Raw genomic sequence first — 23,045 nt, 5'->3', positions numbered from 1 at the left:
AGACACATTTTTTTTTAAATTTCTGAGGTAAATTTAACCGCAGGGAGAGAAATAATTTAAAAAGTTGAACGACAAAAGTTGCTGTAGTTGGTGTTGTTTTGAGGTTCTTCTTCTTAACCGATTGGAGACATCTGAGGGATTTCCTCCGCTGTCTTAGATTCAACTTGTTAGAACGTCACCTCGAGCCGAGTCAACAACAACAACCACCACCAACAACCACAACACAAATAAACAACAACCACCACCACAAACCACAACAACAACCACCAGCCACAACAACATAAATAAACAACCACCAACAACAACACCCACCACCAATAACCACAACAACAACAATCACCAACCACAACACCAATAAACAACCACCACCAACAACAAACAACAACACCCACCACCAATAACCACAACAACAATCACCAATAAACAACCACCAAGAACCAATCACTCGCAACAACCACCTCTACTACCAACAACAATCACAAACCACAACACCAATAAACATCACCCACCAACCAATCACAACAACAACCACTAACAACCACATCTGACTACAACAACAACCACCACCACTAACCCCAACAACAACAACCACCACCACCTGTTACTACACTCACTGTAACAATATTGCAACCACTGCTGTAACCACCACCACAACCACCACAACAACCACCACAACTACAACCCTCGTCATCACTGACAACCACCACTACCACCACTACCACCACCACAGCGACTATCAAGACAATCACGACCACCACAACATTGTCCACAGCAACAACAATCGGCACAACCGCCACTGCTACCAAAGCCACCACCAACAGCTCGCAACAACAACAACAGCACCACAACAACAACAACCACTGCCAACAACACTCAAGACCTCCACCACCTAAACCACGAACGCCACAACACCGAGACAACACCACCACCACAACCACCACCTCACAACAACCACCACAACTTACACAAACACATCAACAACAAACACCACCACTGTCAACACCACCTACACCACAACCACCACCACCTCATCCACACACCACCACCACACACTCCACTAATACCACCACCACACTACCACAACCACCACCACTCCACCACCACACCACTAATACCACCACCACACAACCACCACACTCTACCCTAGCCACCACACCACCACCACTCCACCACCACACCACTAATACAACCACCACCACCACCACCCCACCACCACACCACCACCACACCACCACCACGACACCACCACACCACCACCACCCTACCCTAGGCACCACCACCACCCACCCCACCACCACTCCACCACACCACCACCACTACTACCACCACACCACCACCCTACTACCACCACACCACCACTACACCACTCCACCACCAGCACCATCAGCAGCTCCGCCACCACCACACTACCACCACCACTACACCACCACCACTACCACCACCACCCCACCTCCACCACACCACCACTCCACCACTACTACCACCACCACCACTACACCACCACCACCCCACCACTACCACCACCACACCACCTCCACCACACCACCACTCCACCACCACACCACCACCACTACACCACTACTACCACCACCACCACTACACCACCACCACCCCACCACCACAACCACACCCCACCACCACCACTCCACCACCACACCACCACCACTACACCACCACCACCCCACCAGCACCACCACACAACCACACCCCACCACCACCACTCCACCACAACACCACCACTACACCACTACTACCACCACCACCACTACACCTCCACCACCACCCCACCACCACCACTGCACCACCCCACCACCACCCCCCCACCACCACCCCCCCACCATCACCACTCCACCACCACCACCACACCACCACCCTACCCTAGGCACCACCACCACTCCACCACCACCACCACACCACCCCACCACCACCACTACTACCACCACCACTCCACCACCACCACACCACCACTCCACCACCACACCACCACCACTCCACCACTCCACTACCACTACCCCACCACACCACCACTCCACCACCACACCACCACCACTCCACCACCACTACCCCACCACATCACCACCACCACCTCCGCCATGATCGGCGCGCTGCAGCTGTTGGCATTCTTCTTCGCGCTCGTCTCGGCCTCATTCCTCGTCGTGGCCACGTGGACCGACTGCTGGATGGTGAACGCCGACGACAGCCTCGAGGTGAGTTGCTGCAACTCGCTCCGTGGTGGTGGTGGTGTGGTGGTGGTGGTGTGGTGGTGGTGGTGTGGTGGTGGTGGTGGTGGGGTAGTGGTGGTGGTGGTGTGGTGGTGGTGGTGGTGTAGTGGTGGTGGTGGTGTAGTGGTGGTGGTGTAGTGGTGGTGGTGTGGTGTGGTGGTGGTGTGGTGGTGGTGTAGTGGTGGTGGTGTAGTGGTGGTGTGGTGGTGGTGGTGGTGTGGTGGTGGTGGTGTGGTGGTGGTGGTGTGGTGGTGGTGGTGTGGTGGTGGTGGTGGTGGTGGTGTGGTGGTGGTGTGGTGGTGGTGGTGTGGTGGTGGTGGTGTGGTGGTGGTGGTGTGGTGGTGGTGTGGTGGTGGTGGTGTGGTGGTGGTGGTGGTGTAGTGGTGGTGGTGGTGTAGTGGTGTAGTGGTGGTGGTGTAGTGGTGGTGGTGTGGTGTGGTGGTGGTGTGGTGGTGGTGTAGTGGTGGTGGTGTAGTGGTGGTGTGGTGGTGGTGGTGGTGGTGGTGTGGTGGTGGTGGTGTGGTGGTGGTGGTGTGGTGGTGGTGGTGGTGGTGGTGTGGTGGTGTAGTGGTGGTGGTGTAGTGGTGGTGGTGTAGTGGTGGTGGTGTAGTGGTGGTGGTGTAGTGGTGGTGGTGGTGGTGTAGTGGTGGTGGTGGTGTAGTGGTGGTGGTGGTGTAGTGGTGGTGGTGTAGTGGTGGTGGTGTAGTGATGGTGGTGTAGTGGTGGTGGTGGTGTAGTGGTGGTGTGGTGGTGGTGGTGTGGTGGTGTGGTGGTGGTGGTGTGGTGGTGGTGGTGTGGTGGTGGTGGTGTGGTGGTGGTGTAGTGGTGGTGGTGGTGTAGTGGTGGTGGTGGTGTGGTGGTGGTGGTGTAGTGGTGGTGGTGTAGTGGTGGTGGTGTAGTGGTGGTGGTGTAGTGGTGGTGGTGTAGTGGTGGTGGTGGTGTAGTGGTGGTGGTGGTGTAGTGGTGGTGTAGGTGCTGGATGGTGAACGCCGACGACAACCTCGAGGTGAGTTGCCTGCAACTCGCTCGGTGGTGGTGGTGTAGTGGTGGTGGTGTAGTAGTGGTGGTGTAGTGGTGGTGGTGTAGTAGTGGTGGTGTAGTGGTGGTGGTGTAGTAGTGGTGGTGTAGTGGTGGTGGTGTAGTAGTGGTGGTGGTGCGTTGCCTGCAACTCGCTCGGTGGTGGTGAATTGCCGCAACTCGCTCGGTGGTGGTGTAGGTGGTGTGGTGGTGTAGTGGTGGTGGTGGTGTAGGTGGTGGTATTAGTGGTGTGGTGGTGGTGGTGTAGGTGGTGGTAGTATTAGTGGTGTAGTGGTGGTGGTGAGTTGCCTACAACTCGCTCTGTGGTGGCTGTGAGTTGCCTGCAACTCGCTCTGTGGTGAGTTGTTGTGGTGATGGTGGTGATTGTGGTGATGATGGTGGTGGTGGTGATGGTGGTGATGATGGTGGTGATTGTGGTGATGATGGTGGTGGTGGTGATGGTGGTGATGATGGTGGTGATTGTGGTGATGATGGTGGTGGTGATGATGGTGGTGATTGTGGTGGTGGTTGTAGCAAGTGTTGAGGGTGGTGGTGTGGTCAATATCACAGCAGCTCGGCCGCCTTTGTCTCCCCAAGTGCCGATTGTTTTACACACACTGCCACCAGGTGCCATTTTTCGGCGGAGTCTACCTAGGGGAGGCCCAGGACCGGCTCGTCTAATCGTTACCAGTGTTGGAAAGTGAACGGGAATCTAACTCGAGTCTCTTGCCGGGTTGTTAGCGCGCTGCGGAGTGGATTGGAGGGTCTCTGAGAACAGCAGCAGAGACGGTGGTGCTGGTGGTGCTGGTGGTGCTGGTGGTGCTGGTGGTGCTGGTGGTGGTGCTGGTGGTGGTGGTGGTGGTGCTGGTGGTGGTGGTGGTGCTGGTGGTGGTGGTGGTGCTGGTGGTGGTGGTGGTGGAGGACTGGTAACTGGTAGGAACCACCTGGTTCCACCAGCCCACAGGGGATTATTGTGTCCGTCCGTCCGTCGTGCATCCAAAAATGGGAGGGGTGGGGCTGGGTGGAGAGGGGAGGGTGGGGAGGGTGGGGAGGGGCTGGGTGGGGATGGGCTGGGTGGGGAGGGTGGGGAGGGGGAGGGTGGTGAGGGGGAGGGTGGGGAGGGGAGGGTGGGGAGGGGCTGGGTGGGGAGGGGCTGGGTGAGGCTGGGTGGGGAGGGGCTGGGTGGGGAGGGTGGAGAGGGGCTGGGTGGGGAGGGTGGGGAGGGGCTGGGTGGGGAGGGTGGGGAGGGGCTGGGTGGGGAGAGTGGGGCTGGGTGGGGAGGGGCTGGGTGGGGGGGTGGGAGGGGTGGGACTGGGTGGGGAGGGGCTGGTCACCCCGTGGTGCCCGTATAAAACTCAACGTTTCACCTACTCACGCCGGCTTGTGCCCGCCCTCACAGTCGGCCATATTTGCGGAATACACCACGCCGCCGTTGACCCTGCAGGCCATTGACCGAGCAACCCGACGTTCCTACCAGCTCCCTCCGCAGCAGGAATGTGTTTAATGTCAAGCTGAGAATGATCACTGCTCTTGTTCACGAACCGCTGGTGGTTTTCGCAAAATGCACAGATGCTGTGCGTGTGTGCATGCTTGGACTGCCTGCGATCCATCCTGCATTCAATCGGGCCAGATGTGTGTAAGGAGCTCACACATCAGTTAGCAGGTAGGCTTGAGGCTACTGGGCAGATGGAGGCGGTCGCCCTCCTCCAGCACAACATTGTGAATGTTGTGGCTTGGCTCTCCAACACACCGGTGTGCTGTACTAGTGACGAATGTGCATGTTCTGTGTTTACGGGACAACCCTTACTCGTTGGCTGTGTCCGGGTTGTGGCGGGTTTTAACGACACATTCACAAATCTTTGAAAGGTCTGGACACGGTCCCATCGGTGAGCTCCTCTGGCAGGCGAGGAAGCTTTGGCTGGGTCATTTCGCCCGCATGCCCAGCCACCGCATGGCCAAGCAGCTTCTGTTTGGCCAGAAAGAGGGGGCTAAACGGGCGCGGCACGGGTTGGATAAGAGATGGAGTTGATGGGTGGGTGGGTGAGTGGGTAGTGGGTGAGTGGCATGGGCTGGAGAGGAGATGGAGTTGATGGGTGGGTGAGTGTGTGAGTGGGTGAGTGGCACGGACTATGGGTGAGTGGGTGGGTGAGTGGGTGGGTGAGTAGGTGAGTGAGTGGCATGGGCTGGATAAGAGATGGAGTTGATGGGTGGGTGGGTGAGTGGGTAGTGGGTGAGTGGCATGGGCTGGAGAGGAGATGGAGTTGATGGGTGGGTGAGTGTGTGAGTGGGTGAGTGGCACGGACTATGGGTGAGTGGGTGGGTGAGTGGGTGGGTGAGTAGGTGAGTGAGTGGCATGGGCTGGATAAGAGATGGAGTTGATGGGTGGGTGGGTGAGTGGGTAGTGGGTGAGTGGCATGGGCTGGAGAGGAGATGGAGTTGATGGGTGGGTGAGTGTGTGAGTGGGTGAGTGGCACGGACTATGGGTGAGTGGGTGGGCGAGTGGGTGGGTGAGTAGGTGAGTGAGTGGCACGGGCTGGATAAGAGATGGAGTTGATGGGTGGGTGAGTGGGTAGTGGGTGAGTGGGTGAGTGGCATGGGCTGGAGAGGATATAGACTAGTGGGTGAGTGGGTGAGTGGTACGGGCTATGGGTGAGTGGGTGGGTGAGTGTGTGGGTTGGTGAGTGGCACAGGCTATGGGTGAGTGGGTGGGTGAGTAGGTGAGTGGGTGGCACGGGCTAGAGAAGAGATGGAGTTGGTGGGTGGGTGAGTGGGTAGTGGGTGAGTGGCATGGGCTAGAGAAGAGATGGACTGATGGGTGAGTGGGTGGGTGAGTGTGTGGGTTGGTGAGTGGCACAGGCTATGGGTGAGTGGGTGGGTGAGTAGGTGAGTGGGTGGCACGGGCTAGAGAAGAGATGCAGTTGGTGGGTGGGTGAGTGGGTAGTGGGTGAGTGGCATGGGCTAGAGAAGAGATGGACTGATGGGTGAGTGTGTGGGTTGGTGAGTGGCACAGGCTATGGGTGAGTGGGTGGGTGAGTAGGTGAGTGGGTGGCACGGGCTAGAGAAGAGATGGAGTTGGTGGGTGGGTGAGTGGGTAGTGGGTGAGTGGCATGGGCTAGAGAAGAGATGGACTGATGGGTGAGTGGGTGGGTTGGTGAGTGGCACAGGCTATGGGTGAGTGGGTGGGTGAGTAGGTGAGTGGCATGGGCTGGAGAAGAGATGGACTGATGGGTGAGTGGGTGGGTTGGTGAGTGGCACAGGCTATGGGTGAGTGGGTGGGTGAGTAGGTGAGTGGGTGGCACGGGCTAGAGAAGAGATGGACTGATGGGTGAGTGGGTGGGTTGGTGAGTGGCACAGGCTATGGGTGAGTGGGTGGGTGAGTAGGTGAGTGGCATGGGCTGGAGAAGAGATGGACTGATGGGTGAGTGGGTGGGTTGGTGAGTGGCACAGGCTATGGGTGAGTGGGTGGGTGAGTAGGTGAGTGGGTGGCACGGGCTAGAGAAGAGATGGACTGATGGGTGAGTGGGTGGGTTGGTGAGTGGCACAGGCTATGGGTGAGTGGGTGGGTGAGTAGGTGAGTGGGTGGCACGGGCTAGAGAAGAGATGGAGTTGGTGGGTGGGTGAGTGGGTAGTGGGTGAGTGGCATGGGCTAGAGAAGAGATGGACTGATGGGTGAGTGGGTGGGTTGGTGAGTGGCACAGGCTATGGGTGAGTGGGTGGGTGAGTAGGTGAGTGGCATGGGCTGGAGAAGAGATGGACTGATGGGTGAGTGGGTGGGTTGGTGAGTGGCACAGGCTATGGGTGAGTGGGTGGGTGAGTAGGTGAGTGGGTGGCACGGGCTAGAGAAGAGATGGAGTTGGTGGGTGGGTGAGTGGGTAGTGGGTGAGTGGCATGGGCTAGAGAAGAGATGGACTGATGGGTGAGTGGGTGGGTTGGTGAGTGGCACAGGCTATGGGTGAGTGGGTGGGTGAGTAGGTGAGTGGGTGGCACGGGCTAGAGAAGAGATGGAGTTGGTGGGTGGGTGAGTGGGTAGTGGGTGAGTGGCATGGGCTAGAGAAGAGATGGACTGATGGGTGAGTGGGTGGGTTGGTGAGTGGCACAGGCTATGGGTGGGTGAGTGGGTGGGTGAGTAGGTGAGTGGCATGGGCTAGAGAAGAGATGGACTGATGCGGTATAGAACGATGTGGAGCTGAGTGGACTTGCCGATGATTGATACCAGCGGTATCAAGATCTGCCTCTGTGGAGGAGGCTCGTGAAGGACGCTGCTACTGGGCAGTGCCAGGCTCGGTGCACCTTGAGGCTACTGGGCAAATGGAGGCAGTCGCCCTCCAGCAACAACGGAGGGCAGAGGAGCGACGCTCACAACAACGAGCGGAGTGCCGGGTGGCTAAAATGCAGAAAGTTGGCACAGTAGGGGGCACAGGTGGTGGTGCATCAGCCACTCGTCTCGGTCAGCCGACCCGTGGCACCTTCGGGGTCTGTCCCGTGACCTCCTGCCAGCAGAGCCAAGGCCACTTCGCGTGGCCTTGTAGTCCACCTAGCCTGGCACAAGCGCCGTATTGACATCTCCGCCACTTAGTGACGAATGGTGGTTGGTGTTGTTGTTGTTGTGTACACGTCTGTGTAGAGAGATTTCTTTAGCAATGGTGGTGGTGGATTTTCTGATTCAAATACAGGTAGTCCCCGAGTTACGATGGTCCGACTTACGATATTTCGATCTTACGATGGCGATTCGACAAAATTTGCCATCAGCAACCTAACATCATTCAAGTACAGTACAATATGATACGTTACGTTCAATGCGTGTATGATACGTAGCTTTAGCGATTTAATTTTAAGGTTACCACGATAAATTGCTCTGTTTTGCAAAATTATCACCATTCTTTAAGACTCCTGGGTAGGCTAGACCATCTTCGACTTACGATATTTTCAACTTACGATGGGGTTGTCGTAACGCATCTCCATCGTAAGTAGAGGACCACCTGTATTTCTAAAACTAAACTATTTATTTATTTATTTTAGCAGGTAGGGGCCCATTGAGCTGCGTCGCTCCTTGTCAGAAGCGTCGTGGCTCGTCATCGCGTGGAAATTGACAGCGGCAGCCAAATACTCCTAAACGCATTGTGACGTTGATTCTAAATGTGGAAGGAAAGAGGGGAGAAAAATCCAAACATACAGCAGGCATCGTCAGGGTCGGGATCGAACCCACGACCTCCTGTATACCAGGCCAGGTAGTTAACATTTCATCAGGGTCAGGATCAAATCCACGACCTCCTGTAGACCAGGCGAGGTAGTTAACATCCCATCAGGGTCACGATCGAACCCACGACCTCCTGTAGACCAGGCGAGGTAGTCAACATCTCACAGGGTCCGAGATCGAACCCACGACCTCCTGCATACCAGGCGAGGTAGTTAACATCTCATCAGGGTTAGGATCAAATCCACGACCTCCTGTAGACCAGGCGAGGTAGTTAACATCTCATCAGGGTTAGGATCAAATCCACGACCTCCTGTAGACTAGGCGAGGTAGTTAACATCCCATCAGGGTCACGATCGAACCCACGACCTCCTGTAGACCAGGCGAGGTAGTCAACATCTCACAGGGTCCGAGATCGAACCCACGACCTCCTGCCAAGCCTGGTGGTGCCCATTCAGATGCTGTCTTCTCGACAGACCTGGTCTTCACCTGAGGACGGCTGCTTGCGTTGTGGCCGAAACGTCGTGAGAATTATTTTATTATGTTTTATTTTTATTATTTTATTATTTCCCTTCTACGTGATGACTTTACCGAAAGAACCAAGAAGATGAATCCCTGCAGTCACGAAAGCTTTAAATCGAAATATAATAGTATATTATATTCATATTTTATTAGTATATAATTTTAGTAAAATTATATTAAATTATTATATTATATAAGAAAGTTGTATTTTTATTATTTTATTATTTCCCTTCTACGTGATGACTTTACCGAAAGAACCAAGAAGACGAATCTCTGCAGTCACGAAAGAAGCTTTAAAGCAGCCATCCGCTTGTACTGCTCAGCTCCCCTCTGCGCTCTCCCACCCACCACCCCCCCCGGGGTGGGAGGGTAACCTGGGGCCACATTTACAAATCAGCCACGGCTACAAACGCACAACAAAGTGACTTTAATGAACTCCGCTAAGCAGAGGTAATCAAATTAATGGCGTCTTAACGGCGCGCGGCTCATTAAGGCGCCGCGGGTAGTTCGGTCACGCTCACTCACCTCCGCCAACCATCGTGGTGGTGGTGGCGGGGGTGGAGGTGGTGGTGGCGGGGGTGGTGGTGGTGGTGGCGGCGGCGGTGGTGGAGGTGGTGGTGGGGGTGGTGCTGGCGGCGGCGGTGGCGGTGGGGGTGGAGGTGGTGGTGGTGGTGGGGGTGGTGGTGGTGGGGGTGGTGGAGGTGGTGGTGGTCGTCTTGGTGGTGGTGGTCGTCTTGGTGGTGGTGGTGGAGGATGGTTGTGGTGGTGGTGGAGGTCGTTGTGGTGGTGGTCGTCTTGGTGGTGGTGGCGGAGGTGGTTGTGGTGGTGGTCGTTTTGATGGTGATGGCGGAGGTGGTTGTGGTGGAGGTGGTGGTCGTCTTGGTGGTGGTAGAGGAGGTGGTGGTGGTGGTGGTCACGGTGGTGGTGGTGATTGTGGTGATTGTGGTGATTGTGGTGATGGCTGAACAGGCCAGCACCGCGCCCGGCCGCCTTTGTCTCCCCGGTGCTGGCGACGTTTGTACTCCACAACGACTGCACCGGCGCCTGTTGGTTCTCAATGTGGAGGGAGAGAAACTCCCCTCCACGCTCAGAGTGAACATCCCTCGTTTAGATTATTTGTCCGCTGCTGTAAATTTTCACACGACGACGACGACGATGATGATGATGACCCATTTTGTTGAGCTCTCATTTGTGTGATAGCCAGATGGTGGCTTCTGAACAATATCCAAGCAGTTCTTCCGTGGGCCGGCTTGACCTGGTCAAATACAAATGGTGCTTTAGTCTGTGCGAGTCTGCATGTCTCTGAACGAGTCTGTATCTTGGCCACTTCTTCTCCCTTAGCCTCGATGTATCGTTGGTTAAATTTCGATTTAAAGCTTCTTTCGTGACTGCAGGGATTCATCTTCTTGGTTCTTTCGGTAAAGTCATCACGTAGAAGGGAAGTAATAAAATAATAAAAATAAAACATAATAAAATACAATTCTCACGACGTTTCGGCCACAACGCAAGCAGCCTTCCTCAGGTGAAGACCAGGTCTGTCGAGGCGACTTCCCTTCTACGTGACTTTACCGAAAGAACCAAGAAGATGAATCGTTGCTTGTCGCTGTGTCACGGGCTGTGTGTGTGTCACTCTTGCGGTGGTTCTCTGGGGGATCTTTGTCTGTGTGTAGGTGCCACTGACAGCACTTGCCCCTACAGCCTGCTAGAGGCTACACGGGGGATCTTTGTCTGTGTGTAGGTGCCACTGACAGCACTTGCCCCTACAGCCTGTTAGAGGCTACACGGGGTGTCTTTGTCTGTGTGTAGGTGCTACTGATAGCACTTGCCCCTACAGCCTGCTAGAGGCTACACGGGGGATCTTTGTCTGTGTGTAGGTGCTACTGACAGCACTTGCCCCTACAGCCTGCTAGAGGCTACCTGGGGGATCTTTGTCTGTGTGTAGGTGCCACTGACAGCACTTGCCCCTACAGCCTGCTAGAGGCTACACGGGGGATCTTTGTGTGTAGGTGCTACTGACAGCACTTGCCCCTACAGCCTGCTAGAGGCTACCTGGGGGAGCTTTGTCTGTGTGTAGGTGCTACTGACAGCACTTGCCCCTACAGCCTGCTAGAGGCTACCTGGGGGAGCTTTGTGTGTGTGTAGGTGCTACTGACAGCACTTGCCCCTACAGCCTGCTAGAGGCTACCTGGGGGAGCTTTGTCTGTGTGTAGGTGCTACTGACAGCACTTGCCCCTACAGCCTGCTAGAGGCTACACGGGGGATCTTTGTGTGTAGGTGCCACTAACAGCACTTGCCCCTACAGCCTGCTAGAGGCTACCTGGGGGAGCTTTGTCTGTGTGTAGGTGCCACTGACAGCACTTGCCCCTGCAGCCTGCTAGAGGCTACCTGGGGGAGCTTTGTCTGTGTGTAGGTGCTACTGACAGCACTTGCCCCTACAGCCTGCTAGAGGCTACACGGGGGATCTTTGTCTGTGTGTAGGTGCCACTAACAGCACTTGCCCCTACAGCCTGCTAGAGGCTACCCGGGGGAGCTTTGTCTGTGTGTAGGTGCTACTGACAGCACTTGCCCCTACAGCCTGCTAGAGGCTACACGGGGGATCTTTGTCTGTGTGTAGGTGCTACTGACAGCACTTGCCCCTACAGCCTGCTAGAGGCTACACGGGGGATCTTTGTCTGTGTGTAGGTGCCACTAACAGCACTTGCCCCTACAGCCTGCTAGAGGCTACCCGGGGGAGCTTTGTCTGTGTGTAGGTGCTACTGACAGCACTTGCCCCTACAGCCTGCTAGAGGCTACCTGGGGGAGCTTTGTCTGTGTGTAGGTGCTACTGACAGCACTTGCCCCTACAGCCTGCTAGAGGCTACCTGGGGGAGCTTTGTCTGTGTGTAGGTGCTACTGACAGCACTTGCCCCTACAGTCTGCTAGAGGCTACCTGGGGGAGCTTTGTCTGTGTGTAGGTGCTACTGACAGCACTTGCCCCTACAGCCTGCTAGAGGCTACACGGGGGAGCTTTGTCTGTGTGTAGGTGCTACTGACAGCACTTGCCCCTGCAGCCTGCTAGAGGCTACCTGGGGGAGCTTTGTGTGTAGGTGCCACTGACAGCACTTGCCTCTACAGCCTGTTAGAGGCTACACGGGGTGTCTTTGTCTGTGTGTAGGTGCTACTGACAGCACTTGCCCCTACAGCCTGCTAGAGGCTACCTGGGGGAGCTTTGTCTGTGTGTAGGTGCTACTGACAGCACTTGCCCCTACAGCCTGCTAGAGGCTACCTGGGGGAGCTTTGTCTGTGTGTAGGTGCTACTGACAGCACTTGCCCCTACAGCCTGCTAGAGGCTACACGGGGGATCTTTGTCTGTGTGTAGGTGCCACTAACAGCACTTGCCCCTGCAGCCTGCTAGAGGCTACCTGGGGGAGCTTTGTCTGTGTGTAGGTGCTACTGACAGCACTTGCCCCTACAGCCTGCTAGAGGCTACCTGGGGGAGCTTTGTCTGTGTGTAGGTGCTACTGACAGCACTTGCCCCTACAGCCTGCTAGAGGCTACACGGGGGATCTTTGTCTGTGTGTAGGTGCCACTAACAGCACTTGCCCCTGCAGCCTGCTAGAGGCTACCTGGGGGAGCTTTGTCTGTGTGTAGGTGCTACTGACAGCACTTGCCCCTACAGCCTGCTAGAGGCTACCTGGGGGAGCTTTGTCTGTGTGTAGAGGTGTGTGATGTGAATATTTATTTGTCTCGACGTCTGTCTCCGCGCTAAACATTTACCCCGTTGTGGGGGGGGGGGGGTCACCCTGGGGGGGGTCACCCTGGGGGGGGTCACCCTGGGGGGGGTCACGCTGGGGGGGGGTCACGCTGGGGGGGGTCACCCTGGGGGGGGGGGGGTCGGGGGGGGGTCGGGGGGGGTCACCCTGCCACGGGTGGTGTTGACACGGGCACGAGGAGGTGCCCTGGGGGGGTGGTGGTGGTGGGGGATGGGGGGGGGGTGTGAGTGGTGGTGGTGTGAGTGAGTGGTGATGGTGGTGTGAGTGGTGGTGGTGTGAGTGGTGGTGGTGGTGTGAGTGGTGGTGGTGTGAGTGGTGATGGTGGTGGTGGTGTGAGTGGTGGTGGTGTGAGTGGTGATGGTGGTGGTGGTGTGAGTGGTGATGGTGGTGGTGGTGTGAGTGGTGGTGGTGGAGTGAGTGGTGATGGTGGTGTGAGTGGTGGTGGTGGTGTGAGTGAGTGGTGATGGTGGTGTGAGTGGTGGTGGTGTGAGTGGTGGTGGTGGTGTGAGTGGTGGTGGTGTGAGTGGTGATGGTGGTGGTGGTGTGAGTGGTGGTGGTGGAGTGAGTGGTGATGGTGGTGTGAGTGGTGGTGGTGTGAGTGGTGGTGGTGTGAGTGGTGGTGGTGTGAGTGGTGGTGGTGTGAGTGGTGGTGGTGGTGTGAGTGGTGGTGGTGGAGTGAGTGGTGATGGTGGTGTAAGTGGTGGTGGTGGTGTGAGTGGTGGTGGTGGTGTGAGTGGTGATGGTGGTGGTGGTGTGAGTGGTGATGGTGGTGTGAGTGGTGGTGGTGGAGTGAGTGGTGATGGTGGTGTGAGTGGTGGTGGTGTGAGTGGTGGTGGTGGTGGAGTGAGTGGTGATGGTGGTGTAAGTGGTGGTGGTGGTGGTGTGAGTGTGGTGGTGGTGGTGTGAGTGGTGGTGGTGTGAGTGGTGATGGTGGTGGTGGTGTGAGTGGTGATGGTGGTGGTGGTGTGAGTGGTGGTGGTGGAGTGAGTGGTGATGGTGGTGTGAGTGGTGGTGGTGGTGTAAGTGGTGGTGGTGGTGTGAGTGGTGGTGTGAGTGGTGGTGGTGGTGTGAGTGGTGGTGGTGTGAGTGGTGGTGGTGGTGTGAGTGGTGGTGGTGTGAGTGGTGATGATGGTGGTGGTGTCCACCCCCCTCACCACGGTGGCCAGGAGATGCTCACTCCCTCTGCCGGTGTGCGAGTAGCCCGTGTGTTCGACCCCCGACCCTGACGCCTGCTGCTGCTGCTGCCGCTGCTGGTGTATTGTGAGTTTGCGTGTCTCTCTCTCTCCCCGTGGTCGCGTGGATTCTCCCTCCGGGACCTGCGCTCGTTCCCCTCCACATTTAGAAACGGCGACGGGCGTTTTGGAGCGTTTGGCTGCCGCTGTGGATGTCCACGCGATGGTGATGAGGATGATGGTGATGATGATTTCGATTTAAAGCTTTCGTGACTGCAGGGATTCATCTTCTTGGTTCTTTCGGTAAAGTCACGTAGAAGGGAAGTAATAAAATAATAAAAAATAATAAAAAATAAAACATAATAAAATAAAATAATAATATGATATTTTATTTTATTATGTTTTATTTTTTATTATTTTATTACTTCCCTTCTACGTGACTTTACCGAAAGAACCAAGAAGATGATGATGATGATGATATCAGCTGATCAGTCATGTGGCAGTCGGCTCTGGGAAGTGCCGTGTAGCTGAGTGGGCCCCTTGCCCGTTCAACAAGCGAGTTTAGTGCCGCTGCTGCTGCTGCTACTCGCGACTAACGGCACTTGACCCAACAGGCTGTGTGGGCTACACGGGGCGGGGAGCGAGGGGGCCTTTGTCTTTATCTTTGTGGGTGCGTGTGTGTGGGGAGCGGTGGGTGTAGTGGTTAGCGCCACGCTGCGCTATGAACCCGGCGACCCGGGTTCGATTCCCGCTCACGGCCAACACCAACAGTGACGATTATCTGAACCGGTCCAGGGCCTCCCCTAGGTCGACTCAGCCTTAACTGAGTACCTGGTGTAGCGGTGTGTAAACATCGCCACTGGGGAGACAAAGGCGGCCGGGCGTGGTGCTGGCCACCCACCCCCTCGTGTGCCACAGTGCCGGCCTTCATAGGTGCTACTCGCTAACAGCACTTGCCCCCACAGTCTGTTAAGGCTACACGGGGGATCTTTGTCTTTGTAGGTCGACATTAACGCTGGGGAGACAAAGGCGGCCGGGCAGGCTGCGCTACTCCCACGGCGCTAACGGCACTTGCCCTGCAGTTTCTTGATGGGGTGGGGGGGGGGGCTGTGTAATTTGCATGAGGGGTTAGTTGTTAATTAACCAGCGTTCTTTCTTAACGACTTCAACTCACACTCCGTGTCCTTGTGGGCACGCCGGCAGGCGAATGCCTCGTTTGACAACATCCCAATCGGCCTCCTGGGGCAGGGCGCTGGGTCAACGTGAGCACGGCCCAAGGCCGGTTTCCAAGTCCGACGTTTCATCGTCGGCAGTAGGGGCCATGTCCAGGCGCTGCTTGAACCGCCGCGGGTGACCTGCCCAGGCGTCTGTGGAGGCGAGGAGTGGATTGCACATTCGGTGCGTGAACTAAACTATGAAACCATTGTTCTTCTTGGTTCATCTTAAAGTGAATATGTGACTGAGCGCAAACAGAAAATCCAAGAAAAGACAGCAAAATATTGCAGACAAAGCACCGTACACCAACGCTCTGTGCAAAATCCCAGTGGGATGCAAGTCAAACAACAACAACCAAAAGACAACTTGGATTAAGGCCATCAGTCTAACTCTGTACTACAACAACACAAACATGGCCAAACCAAAAAACGTTGTCGGAATCACCAAAATAAAGCCATGAAAGCAATGAAACAGTGACCATAGGAACTGTGACCGAATTTTCACAATAAACGACAATAACAACATGTACCACCAAACCCTGCAGCCCTAGCTGGCTGCATGAGTCACTCCACAACAGCAGCAGGAGCATCAGTCGGAGTGTCAACATGTGTCAATGCCCCTTTAAGATCAGCGCACTAAATCAAGACACAGATCATAATTTGCAGCGATCATCCGGAGCGAAGCATTTTATTTCAGGCCACTGAATAGCAGTGGCAGCTAGGGCTGTACAACTCATCTAGAGCATCTTCTTGGTTCTTTCGGTAAAGTCACGTAGAATGGAAATAATAAAATAATAAAATAAAACATTATACAATAATTCTCGCGACGTTTCGGCCACAACGCAAGCAGCCGTCTTCAGGTGGAGAACAGGTCTGTCGGGGAGACAGCGTCTGAATGAAAGCGTGGTGGTGTTTCATTCAGACGCTGTCTCCCCGACAGACCTGGTCTTCACCTGATGACGGCTGCTTGCGTTGTGGCCGAAACGTCGTGAGAATTGTATTTTATTATGTTTTATTTTTATTATTTCCCTTCTACGTGATGACTTTACCGAAAGAACCAAGAAGATGAATCCCTGCAGTCACGAAAGCTTTAAATCGAAATATGAAACCATTGATTTAGTGTTTTACTCGCTGAGCTACGGAGTAGCCCGATTGGAAGTTTTCGTGGCTGCAGGGTTCCATACTCTTTAGTTCTTTCGGTAAAGTCACGTGGGTAGGAAATAAAATGAATAACATCGCAACGCAGTTGCTTCTTGCTGTGGTTGTCCCACCTGATGATGGATGCTTGTGTAGCGCCTGAAACGTCTGATTTAGTTTAGTTTCTATCTACGTGACTTTACCGAAAGAACCAGAGAGTGTAGTAGTAGTAGTTCTTCTTATCTTCCCAGAAGCGACCTGCCCATCACACACAGTGACAGCAGCTCAAGCCTGTGGCTCATATCATCGTCGTCGTCGTCATCATCGTTGTCATCATCGTCATCATCGTCGTCATCGTCGTCATCATCGTCATCGTCGTCATCATCATCGTCATCGTCGTCATCATCATCGTCGTCATCATCATCGTCGTCGTCATCGTCGTCATCATCATCGTCATCATTGTCGTCCTCATCATCGTCATCATCATCGTCGTCCTCATCATCGTCGTCGTCATTGTCGTCATCGTCGTCATCGTTGTCGTCATCGTCGTCATCATCGTCATCATTGTCGTCATCGTCGTCATCGTCATCATCATCGTCATCATCGTCGTCGTCGTCGTCATCGTCGTCGTCGTCGTTGTCGTCGTTGTCGTCATCGTCGTCATCGTCGTCATCGTCGTCATCGTCGTCATCATCATCGTCGTCATCATCGTCATCATCGTTGTCGTCATCGTCGTCATCGTCGTCATCGTCGTCATCGTCGTCGTCGTCATCATCGTTGTCGTCATCGTCATCATCGTCGTCGTCATCATCGTTGTCGTCATCGTCATCATCGTTGTCGTCATCGTCATCATCGTTGTCGTCATCGTCGTCATCGTCGTCATCGTCATCATCATCATCGTTGTCGTCGTCGTCATTGTCGTCATTGTCGTCATTGTCGTCACCATCATCGTCGTCGTCGTCATCATCGCAATTTATATCAGCAGCCAAATGCTCTAATCGCGTGGTGATGTTAATTCTAAATGTGGAGGGAAACGACGGAGAAAAATCCACGTCGTGATCACGGGGAGAGAGACACACAAACTCCAGGCGAGGTAGTCAACATCTCTCAGGGTCCGGGATCGAACCCACGACATCCTGTAGACCAGGCGAGGTAGTCAACATCTCAGGGGGTCCGGGATCGAACCCACGACCTCCTGCAGACCAGGCGAGGTAGTCAACACCTCCGAGCCACTGTTGCTGCACCCCTCATCAGCAGTGAAGTCAGCCTCTGCTTGAACCATCGCTGGTGCACTGCCAGATGTTTAAAGTCAAGGACTGGTTTCAACATTCAGTGTCTCATCAGCAGCAGAGGCTCATCAAGGCGGTGGTGGTGGTGGTGATGGTGGTGGTGGTGATGGCGGTGGTAGTGATGATGGTGGTGGTGGTGATGGTGGTGATGGCGGTGGTGGTGATGGCGGTGGTGGTGGTGGTGGTGGTAGTGATGATGGTGGTGGTGGTGATGGTGGTGATGGCGGTGGTGGCGATGGCGGTGGTGGTGATGGTGGCGGTGATGGCGGTGGTGACGGAAAGTGGCAGTAGGGGCGGTAGTGGTCATGGCGGTGGTGATAGTGGTGGTGATAGTGGTGGTGATGGTGGTGGTGGTGATAGTGGTGGCAGTGGGGATAGTGGTGGTGATAGTGGTGGTGATGGTGGCGGTGGTAGTGTGGTGGTGGTGGTGATGGCGGCGGTGGTGAGCGGTGGGCGTCGTGTGGGTCTTGCAAATTAATAAAAACGGGAGAAGTTAAAAAGCCGTGACGGCGGCTCGCCCCACCGCCTCGTTAGCGCCTGTGACCGCTGGCGCCCGGGGGGGGGGGGGGGGGGGGTCCACGTGGGGGGGGTCCACGTGGGGGGGGGGGGGGGTCCACGTGGGGGGGGGGGGGGGTCCACGTGGGGGGGGGGGGTCCACGTGGGGGGGGGGGGGTCCACGTGGGGGGGTTGGGGTCCACGTGGGGGGGGGGGGGGGGTCCACGTGGGCTGGTCACGCGCCAGCGCTCGCCCCGCGGGCAGCGGAGGCAGCGGTGGAGATTACGCGTCTAGAGCAGCAGCAGCAGCAGCTATTAGCCACGGAGAAATTGGCCACCCGCCCCTCTCTCCTTTCACGGCCGCGTTGGTGTGATTTTAAGGGTGGGTGGGTGATTGAGTGACCGGGTGGGTGAGTAAGTGACCGAGTGGGAGATTGGGTGAGTTGGTGGGTGGTAGAGTGCGTGAGTCGGTGAGTAGGTGGGTGAGTGGGAGAGTGGGTCAGTGGGTGAGTTGGTGAGTCGGTGGGTGGTTGAGTCGGTGGGTGGTTGAGTGAGTGGGTGAGTAAGTGACCGGGTGGGTGGGTGGGAGATTGGGTGAGTTGGTGGGTAGGTAGGTGATTAAGTGAGTGACTGGGTGAGTAAGTGACTGGGTGGCTGAGTGGGTGAGTGAGTGAGTGAGTGGGTGGGTGGGTGGGTGGTTGAGTGGGTGGTTGGGTGGGAGGCTGAGTGGGTGGCTGAGTGGGTGGCTGAGTGGGTGGTTGGGTGGGAGGCTGAGTGGGTGGTTGATTGGGTGGCTGGGTGGGTGAGTGAGTGGCTGGGAGAGTGAGTGGGTGGTTCGGTGGGAGGCTGAGTGGGTGGCTGGGTGGGTGGCTGAGTGGGTGGCTGAGTGGGTGAGTGAGTGGGTGGCTGAGTGAGTGGGTGGCTGAGTGAGTGGGTGGCTGAGTGGTTGAGTGAGTGGTTGAGTGGCTGAGTGGGTGAGTGTCTCTGCTGTCTCCCTGCTGTCTCCAGGTGAGCCAGAAGTGCCGTGGGCTGTGGTGGGAGTGCGTGACCAACGCCTTCGATGGCATCCGCACTTGTGACCAGTTCGACTCTATCCTGGCGGAGCACCCACGTGAGTACACAACCACCACCACCACCACAACCACCACAACCACCACCACCACAACCACCACCACCACAACCACCACCACAACAACCACCACCATAATCACAACAACCACCACCACAACCACCACCATAATCACAACAACCACCACAACCACCACCACAACCACCACCACAACCACCACAACCACCACCACAACAACCACCACCATAATCACAACAACCACCACCACCATAATCACAACAACCACCACCACCACAACCACCACCACCACAACAACCACCACCATAATCACAACAACCACCACAACCACCACCACCATAATCACAACAACCACCACCACCACAATCACAACAACCACCACCATAATCACAACAACCACCACAACCACCACCACCATAATCACAACAACCACCACCACAATCACAACAACCACCACCACAATCACAACAACCACCACCACAACCACCACAACCACCACCACAACCACCACCACAACCACCACCACAACCACCACCACAACAATCACCACAACCACTATAACCACCACTACAACCACCACAACCACCACCACAACTACCACAACCACCACCATCGCCACCATGGATGTCTCCCCGTGTCTCTCACTCACACAGTGAAGATCTTGCTGTCTCCCCGTGTCTCTCACTCACACAGTGAAGATCTTGCTGTCTCCCCGTGTCTCTCACACACACAGTGAAGATCTTGCTGTCTCCCCGTGTCTCTCACTCACAGTGAAGATCTTGCTGTCTCCCCGTGTCTCTCACTCGCACAGTGAAGATCTTGCTGTCTCCCCGTGTCTCTCACACACAGTGAAGATCTTGCTGTCTCCCCGTGTCTCTCACTCGCACAGTGAAGATCTTGCTGTCTCCCCGTGTCTCTCAATCACACAGTGAAGATCTTGCTGTCTCCCCGTGTCTCTCACACACACAGTGAAGATCTTGCTGTCTCCCCGTGTCTCTCACACACACAGTGAAGATCTTGCTGTCTCCCCGTGTCTCTCACACACAGTGAAGATCTTGCTGTCTCCCCGTGTCTCTCACTCGCACAGTGAAGATCTTGCTGTCTCCCCGTGTCTCTCACACACAGTGAAGATCTTGCTGTCTCCCCGTGTCTCTCACACACACAGTGAAGATCTTGCTGTCTCCCCGTGTCTCTCACACACACAGTGAAGATCTTGCTGTCTCCCCGTGTCTCTCACACACACAGTGAAGATCTTGCTGTCTCCCCGTGTCTCCCACTCACACAGTGAAGATCTTGCTGTCTCCCCGTGTCTCTCACACTCACAGTGAAGATCTTGCTGTCTCCCCGTGTCTCTCACTCACACAGTGAAGATCTTGCTGTCTCACCGTGTTTCTCACACACACAGTGAAGATCTTGCTGTCTCCCCGTGTCTCCCACTCACACAGTGAAGATCTTGCTGTCTCCCCGTGTCTCACACACACAGTGAAGATCTTGCTGTCTCCCCGTGTCTCTCACACACAGTGAAGATCTTGCTGTTTCCCCGTGTCTCCCACTCACACAGTGAAGATCTTGCTGTCTCCCCGTGTCTCACTCACACAGTGAAGATCTTGCTGTCTCCCCGTGTCTCTCACACTCACAGTGAAGATCTTGCTGTCTCCCCGTGTCTCTCACACTCACAGTGAAGATCTTGCTGTCTCCCCGTGTCTCCCACTCACACAGTGAAGATCTTGCTGTCTCCCCGTGTCTCCCACTCACACAGTGAAGATCTTTCTGTCTCCCCGTGTCTCTCTCACACAGTGAAGATCTTGCTGTCTCCCCGTGTCTCTCACTCGCACAGTGAAGATCTTGCTGTCTCCCCGTGTCTCTCACTCGCACAGTGAAGATCTTGCTGTCTCCCCGTGTTTCTCACTCGCACAGTGAAGATCTTGCTGTCTCCCCGTGTCTCTCACACACACAGTGAAGATCCTGCTGTCTCCCCGTGTCTCTCACTCGCACAGTGAAGATCTTGCTGTCTCCCCGTGTCTCTCACTCACAGTGAAGATCTTGCTGTCTCCCCGTGTCTCTCACTCACACAGTGAAGATCTTGCTGTCTCCCCGTGTCTCTCACTCACACAGTGAAGATCTTGCTGTCTCCCCGTGTCTCTCACTCACACAGTGAAGATCTTGCTGTCTCCCCGTGTCTCTCTCACACAGTGAAGATCTTGCTGTCTCCCCGTGTCTCCCACTCACACAGTGAAGATCTTGCTGTCTCCCCGTGTCTCTCTCACACAGTGAAGATCTTGCTGTCTCCCCGTGTCTCTCACACACAGTGAAGATCTTGCTGTCTCCCCGTGTCTCCCCGTGTCTCCTTGCTGTCTCCCCGTGTCTCTCACTCACACAGTGAAGATCTTGCTGTCTCCCCGTGTCTCTCACACACAGTGAAGATCTTGCTGTCTCCCCGTGTCTCCCCGTGTCTCCTTGCTGTCTCCCCGTGTCTCTCACACACAGTGAAGATCTTGCTGTCTCCCCGTGTCTCTCACTCACACAGTGAAGATCTTGCTGTCTCCCCGTGTCTCTCACACACAGTGAAGATCTTGCTGTCTCCCCGTGTCTCCCTGCTGTCTCCCTGCTGTCTCCCACAGTGAAGATTGTGCTCTCCCGCTCCCTCATCCTCACCGCCGACATCCTGGCCTGCTTCGCCTGCATCATCCTCATCCTGGGCCTGGACTGCGTGCGCGTGCTCAGCAACGAGCCCCACATCAAGATGCGCATCTGCTACACGGCCGGCTTCATCTACCTGTTCGCCGGTGCGCCCCCAGCACCCACGCCTGCCTTAGACGCCTCTAGCTAGTCAGCTCTAGTTGGTTGGTGTACTAGTTAGTGAGCTAGTTAGTGTGCTAGTTAGTGTGCTAGTTAGTGTACTAGTTAACTAGTTAGTGTACTAGTTAGTGTGCTAGTGTGCTAGTTGGTGTGCTAGTTGGTGTGCTAGTTAGTGTGCTAGTTAGTGTGCTAGTTGGTGTGCTAGTTGGTGTGCTAGCTAGTGTGCTAGTTAGTGTGCTAGTTGGTGTGCTAGTTGGTGTGCTAGTTGGTGTGCTGGCTGGTGTGCTGGCTGGTGTGCTGGTTGGTGTGCTGGTTAGTGTGCTGGTTAGTGTGCTGGTTAACTAGTTAGTGTGCTAGTTAGTGTACTAGTTAGTGTGCTAGTTAACTAGTTAGTGTGCTAGTTAACTAGTTAGTGTGCTAGTTAACTAGTTAGTGTGCTAGTTAGTTGATGTGCTAGTTAGTGCGCTAGTTAGTGTGCTAGTTAGTGTGCTAGTTAACTAGTTAGTGCGCTAGTTTGTTGGTGTGCTAGTTAGTGTGCTAGTTAACTAGTTAGTGTACTAGTTAGTGACCTAGTTAACTAGTTAGTGTACTAGTTAGTGAACTAGTTAAATAGTTAGTGTGCTAGTTAGTGAACTAGTTAAATAGTTAGTGTGCTGATTAGTGTGCTAGTTAGTGTGCTAGTTAGTTGGTGTACTAGTTAGTGTACTAGTTAGTGAGCTAGTTAGCTAGTTAGTGTGCTAGTTAGTTCGTGTACTAGTTAGTGTACTAGTTAGTGGGCTAGTTAACTAGTTAGTGTGCTAGTTAGTGTGCTAGTTAGTTAGTGTACTAGTTAGTGAGCTAGTTAACTAGTTAGTGTGCTAGTTAGTGTGCTAGTTAACTAGTTAGTGTACTAGTTAGTGAACTAGTTAACTAGTTAGTGCGCTAGTTAGTGTGCTAGTTAGTTCGTGTACTAGTTAGTGTGCTAGTTAGTGAACTAGTTAACTAGTTAGTGCGCTGGTTAGTGTACTAGTTAGTGTACTAGTTAGTGTGCTAGTTAGTGTGCTAGTTAGTGTGCTAGTTAGTGTGCTAGTTAGTGTGCTAGTTAACTAGTCAGTGAACTAGTTAAATAGTTAGTGTGCTAGTTAGTGTGCTAGTTAGTGCGCTAGT

The 23,045-nt window shown here is 54.8% G+C and overlaps 1 protein-coding gene across 1 annotated transcript in view; it reads left to right on the top strand.

Annotated features, from left to right (window-relative positions):
• The first annotated feature begins 1,828 nt into the window (after positions 1-1,828).
• Positions 1,829-23,045, top strand: part of CLDN16 (claudin 16) — a 28,397-nt gene continuing 7,180 nt past the window's right edge. The window contains exons 1-3 of the mRNA XM_078620889.1: positions 1,829-2,207; positions 19,022-19,124; positions 21,722-21,886. Coding sequence (XP_078477015.1) covers positions 2,094-2,207; positions 19,022-19,124; positions 21,722-21,886 — 382 coding nt within the window. The 5' untranslated portion in view covers positions 1,829-2,093. The remainder of the gene's footprint in view (positions 2,208-19,021; positions 19,125-21,721; positions 21,887-23,045) is intronic.

The sequence above is a fragment of the Lampetra planeri genome, chromosome 76 (assembly GCF_965212315.1).
Source record: "Lampetra planeri chromosome 76, kcLamPlan1.2.h2, whole genome shotgun sequence".
Taxonomy (NCBI): domain Eukaryota; kingdom Metazoa; phylum Chordata; class Hyperoartia; order Petromyzontiformes; family Petromyzontidae; genus Lampetra; species Lampetra planeri.
This window is presented reverse-complemented; position numbering and strand designations above follow the sequence as displayed.